At 35.2% G+C, this 6,261-nt stretch overlaps 1 protein-coding gene across 1 annotated transcript in view; it reads right to left on the reverse strand.

Moving 5' to 3' along the window:
* Positions 1–5,279, reverse strand: part of LOC107694907 (GTP-binding protein Rheb-like) — a 9,377-nt gene extending 4,098 nt beyond the window's left edge. Inside the window, exons 1-4 of the mRNA XM_016494620.1 lie at positions 4,928–5,279; positions 3,076–3,147; positions 2,109–2,176; positions 1,932–2,014 (exon numbers count right to left, since the gene is read on the reverse strand). Of these exons, the coding sequence (XP_016350106.1) occupies positions 1,932–2,014; positions 2,109–2,176; positions 3,076–3,147; positions 4,928–4,979 (275 nt within the window). The 5' untranslated portion in view covers positions 4,980–5,279. The remainder of the gene's footprint in view (positions 1–1,931; positions 2,015–2,108; positions 2,177–3,075; positions 3,148–4,927) is intronic.
* Between the last annotated feature and the right edge of the window lie 982 nt (positions 5,280–6,261).

Here is a 6,261-nt window from a genome sequence, read left to right on the forward strand (position 1 = left end):
CAATTTGAGTTGAATTACTGAAATAAATGAACTTTTCCATGACATTCTAATTTATTGAGATGCACCTGTATATGCAATGGGTTTTACAAATACCAAATATTAGAAAAAATAAATGCAGTGTTTCTTACGCAGTGTTTCGCTGGGCAAATTGAAGCCTGTCTAGAACTAGCCCTGTGTTCCCACACTCTTATGTAATAGAAAAGGTGATATACAGTATCTCACAGAAGTGAGTACACCCCTCACATTTTTGTAAATATTTTATTATATCTTTTCATGTGACAACACTGAAGAAATGACACTTTGCTACAATGTAAAGTAGTGTGACACTTTGGGCCCAATTTGGACATTTTCACTTAGGGGTATACTCACATTTGTGGCCAGCGGTTTAGATATTAATAGCCGTGTTGAGTTATTTTGAGGGGACAGCAAATTTACACTGTTATACAAGCTGTACACTCACTACTTTACATTGTAGCAAAGTGTCATTTCTTCAGTGTTGTCACATGAAAAGATATAATAAAATATTTACAAAAATGTGAGGGGTGTACTCACTTCTGTGAGATACTGTAGGTGTTGTTTAAGTGACTACATAACCAGTCCAAAAACAAATATGATGCGTCACATTGTTTGTGTAAGCAGCACTTCTGCGTCATGCTATTCACAGTCATTCCTGTGTACCAGCAGGTCTGCCGATAAACTGTCGGTATTCTCTTCTGTATACTTGCTCAAGAGAAACTGAAACTGAACATGCAGACTCAACCTCTCTCACGCAATTTAACATATTAGGACCTACAGAGTAATGGAATGAAATGTTATTACACTGCTCAGTAAGACTGCCATAAGGCCAGAGTGGAATCGATTTTTCCAGCCCAGAACACTGGTCAGTAAACCGCACCGGAACCATTATGCTGGGAAAGGGGCTTGACAGAGCCAGTGCTCATGGTTTCAGCATTCTATTGAAATTTTTGGCTGATGTATTTATATCTATAGTAAGCTATAGTATAGTATTTATAGCAAGCCAAATCATGTGGCAGCTGTAGTAGTTGCAACTAAAACTGGAAATGTTTAATAATTAGCTGCCTTGTCGTTGTGCACATGGGCTGACATAACTTTATATTGGTAAACTGGAGTGCAATAAATCACTCGCAGAGTGGATCACAGTCCATATCCACGCTGGAGTAAGTGCGATTAAAAGTACTATTAGCTATTTTTATGAAGTAGTATTCAAAAAATGATCCTATTCTCTATAGGATTCATTGAAATAACTGTACTAAGATAGGCAGTTTATATACAAGAAGCTGGAAGCTGAGACTATGATTGATCTGGAATGGTTTTCATAAATTTGGAGGGTGCAAATTAGTTACGACTTTATGTCTATCAACAAAGGCTTACATGTCTATCAACAATGGCACTGAAAATGATTAGCTCCAGTATGGCTGTCAATTTAAGAAATTACCAAAGATGATGGAAACAAAAAAAAAAACAGGTCAGAAAATACCAATGTTTTAAAGTTTGAAACAGTATGAAGATAACAACCAGATGAAGTATTACAAATCAGTCGTAGTACACATGCATCACACTCGTCCATTCAAGCTTGTGGTCAATGGAGTATACTCAAAAATTATAGAACTGTGTGTGTGAGATGCAAGAGCAGGCAGAAAAACAAATCCTAACCCAGGTACAAGTCAGAATACTGAAGAAAAAAAGATGCACACAAAAAACAGCAAGGTGCATGAGTCCAAGAATTAAAAACAAAATAAAAAAAAGAGAGATTACACAAGCATGCAAGTTTGTTTATTTGCATTATTAACCTAAAGAAAATCAAAACAGCCCAAACATTTAAACAGTCCAGTTGTATGACTAAAGGAAGAAAGCAAAAACAACAACAAAATGATAATAACAGTGCAAGTAAGAAAAAAAAAAACCCTGACCTTTTCATTGAAGTGACAGAATACACCAGAACGTAACCATGAATATCCATAGAATGAGACTGGGGGAAAATGGAATACTCATCCTAAACAAAAAGGGGAAGGGGGACAACCGGTATGAAAAATGATGAGAAAAAAAAAAAGGATTTTTACAGAAAGGTGGGGTGGGGGTGTTCTTACCTGTCCAGCAGTGTCGACTAACTGGAGATTGAAATCCTGGCCATTCACTGACACCATTTTATTAAAAGCTTAAAGGCAAACAGAAATTGAATTGGGGATATCAGAACCTTCAAAGGTAGTTTTGGAGCAACAATGTTTTAATACAATTTCCACTATGGCTGTTGAGATCACAGCACACAAGCAGGAATTGAAAAGTGAATTAAGAATTCAGAACAACAGAATTCAGAAATATATGCATATGAAATTTTGTTTTCAAGTTTCCCGTTTAGCCTGACAGGTGTCACTATATAGTAGTCATTACTGATCACTTGATGAAAATAAAAATATGTTGGCAACACTAATAACACAATTTGAATTACTTCTTAACAAACAACATTACACTTAGCATATAAGTGGTTCATTACCATTCATATGATTATAATAGTACATGACTAATTTCTATTTGAAAAATTATGTTAAACATTAGCCTATGTAACAATGTTTGTTAATGAATGATTACCGTTATTACATAAGTTACATATACAAGAGATAAATGTATAGCATTCAAATGTACACTAAATTTACCAAAACATTAAAATAAATTTTATATTTAACATTAAATTTAACATTTATGCTAAACTGGAAGATAAATACTAAAAATAATAAAAAGTGGAAATGAATAATAAACAAAACTGGTTACACTATGTTATTATACAGATTACAAGACACAGGCTTATTTCACATGCAAAAAGGCACAGGTTTCCCCACAGGAGTGCCAATGAGTCAATGGTCAGAAACAGCCCTGTCCACTCTCATACTTTTGTACAATGCAGTTTGATGCTTCTACATTTTATAATGGTCTTAAATCTTAGTAGCATATATACTAATTGCTAGCCCCTACATGTATTTTCCCATTATGGCATTTTAGAATCATGCAGGCTAAGAATGCTAGTAAAACAGCATATCAATAAAGTATTCCAGTACTCACTGTTTTCAATAGTAGGGTCATAGGAATCTACAAATTGTCCTTCTACAAACTGTATCGTGAGGGAGGATTTTCCTGTTGTAAAATAATTCAAAATGATTATCAAAGCAGTGTTGAACAATAATTAGTAACAAAAATGTGCCACCTATTATAAGGGTGCTGTTGAATGTACAATGATAATCAAACAATTATTTTATAATAATGGGAAAAAAAAGGATAACTAAAGTAGCAGAAAGGTGTTGAGAAAGCTGCTGACTGATCAAGACACATGTATATGCAGGTTAAGAACATGCCACAAACACAACGCATATGTGTAATGCACTTTGTGAATCCTTTTTTTGCTCTTTTTTTTTTTTTTTTTAATTACTTTTGCAACTTCTGTCCAATTTGTAAAGGTTTCTGAGTCACTTTCATGTCGTTTTCATGGGTACGTTAGGCCTGATACACAGCATAATGCACTGTAAAATTACACATTTTGAAACTTTTTATTACAATTTTTATGATTCCATTAAGCTGACATACAGTATGGAATAATAGAGAATAAGCTGCCGTTTCCTTGTTCTAGAAACTTTTCAGAAGGATTTTTTATTTTAATGGATACAACTAATAATACATTATTGTTTCTCACATTACCAAAATATCTACATCTACAATCTAGTTGAATGATAGCTGATAACAGTAGAAATATAGCTTGCAATCTGTAAACTTGCAGACCTAAAGGCACCAGTCAGCAAACAATACCACAAGATCTGCCATCTGAATACATCAAATATGCAAGGATTTCAAAGGTCCGCCAGGTGTGTAAGATAAAGTTATAGAGGTTTACATTCATCCACTAATATACACTTCCCTAATTAAAGAAGAAAAAAACACATTTTAACTGAACTAGGCCAACTTGTATATATATTATATATATATATATGGTGGTTCCATCAATATAGATTTACACTGTATTGTTGCAACTTCAAATTTATTTTTGAGATACTGATTTCTTAAAAGGTATAGTAAGAATCTATAATTTGTTTTTTATATATATACATCAGCCATCATATTACACTCACCTTTGACGCTGACAAAAAACGATTACTACACACCAGCAGATAATGAAACTAAACTTACTTATATATTGTCTCAAATGGGTGTATTAAAATAGACTGGTACAGTAACATGTTAAAACTTTGGCAGAGGCAAAAGGCAGCCTCATATTGGTTCAACAGGACGGCTTATTCTGTTTTCGTGCATGTCAATTTCACGAAACCATTAAAACGGCACCGTAAAAATGTCAAATTCGAGCTCGAATCATTCTGTATTGTTTCAAAATCATTATGGGGTATTAAAGTGTTCATTAAACTACAGTGTCACATTTAACGTACCCTTGAAAATGACCGAGAATATGTACTGTAAAGCCCTTTATGGACACCATCGACACGTCAATGTGAACAGTAGAGTCATTTAAGGTGGAACAATAAGTGGCAGTAACTAGCTAAAAAGGAACTGCAACGCATTACAAATCACTTTTGAGACATAGCAAGATGTTACTAGAATTGCCCGATTAATGATATTCGCGTTTTGATTGGCAAATGATTGAAAACGATCGCGTGTGATCCTCGTGTGATGAGATCTGCACGTTGCTAATTCCTGCCATGTGCTTCTCCATTATGTTTCCAAATGCTGGTGCCCTGTTTGAAGTTTATTGTCAGTGTCGAAATAAATTAGTAAATTAACTTAACAAAGTGGCTGGAAACCAGAGAACAGCTGCAGTTAAATTTACTATACAGCTGTTAGAACTCTGCTAACTTAGCGACTACAGAATATCAAATACTTTCTACTGAAAACATATTTATCAAAGACTCACCAACTGAACGATACCCCAATACAGCAATCTTTCTGTATTTCGGTTGAGGCATTATTTGAGAATAACCTTTGAACGTCGAAACCAAAGAACTGGAAGCTAAGAAATAAATAGTTTATCAAACATTAGAGGTCTATCACGTGATAACAACAAACTTTTCCACGCCCTCCAGAAAGAACTTCATCATTATTTCTGTCGCATGAAATAAAACTTTACGGTTTGTGTACGTCGTACAGCCAAAAATATTTTTTCTTTGGAAGTAAAACTTTAAGTATACAGTGACGTCTTAAAACTACGACGAATGAACTAAAATGCTTATTCACTGCAGTAGCGTGTCTTCTACTTCTAGGTTATATTGCGGTTGGCAAACCAATTGTTGGTGCATTTCGCCACCTACTGGGACGGAGTGTTAAGCGTTACTGTAGAAGGGGAAAAAAGAAAAAAAGCTATATTCTGTAATGCAAAGTTATTTATTTAAAATATATATAAATTAATAATGTCTACCAAAAATATCATTACAGGGTTGCAAATAAGCATTATAAGTTTTAAATAAAATAAGCATAAATAAGTTTTAATAGAACAAAAATAATAATAACCAGTTTCTGGCAATGTTGGATCATTTATTTATTTATTTTCTTTACTTACAAATGACAACATGACGTGTAAAGGCCAAGTATGGTAACCCATACCTGGGATTTTCCCTCTGCATTTAACCCCCATCAAAGTGCGTACACCCACAGCAGTGAGTGAGTAGTGAACACACACACACACACACACACACACAATGAATCTGAAGCAGTAGGCCCAGGAGCAATTGAGGATTCGGCACCTCAGTTGTGGGTATTGAGGGTGGAAGAGGGTATGTGAGAGTGTTCATTCTCTCCACCCACCAATATTTCCTGCTAACACTGGGAATGGGGGGAACAAGTCTGACTCTCCAACCATTAGGCCACAACTGCCCACCTCCAGTTTGTCATGAATGACTGTTCAGTGTGGAGTCAAGCTGAGTGCTGATTACCTTGATGCAGCCAGATCAGAGCTGCATTATCAGAAAAATTTGCAGGTGGTTGAGGCAGACCGGAAGCTGAGGCATAACCTAAGGTAGAAGAACCTTGCAAACAAGAGCGCTTAGGGGAAGTGAATGAACAGTGCTCTCTTCCACACTCAATACCCACAACTCAGCTTGATGCCACACTCAGCACAGTCATTCATGAAGAAATGGTGGTTGCAGTGGGTAAATAAGCAAAGAAAAGAAGTTAAATAAATCATTGCTAGTTTTACTTGATCTTAGTGCTGCGTTCGACACTATAGATCATGACATACTCATAGATCGATTA

This window comes from Sinocyclocheilus anshuiensis, unplaced genomic scaffold (genome assembly GCF_001515605.1).
Source record: "Sinocyclocheilus anshuiensis isolate Anshui unplaced genomic scaffold, SAMN03320099.WGS_v1.1 scaffold3199, whole genome shotgun sequence".
Lineage (NCBI taxonomy): Eukaryota > Metazoa > Chordata > Actinopteri > Cypriniformes > Cyprinidae > Sinocyclocheilus > Sinocyclocheilus anshuiensis.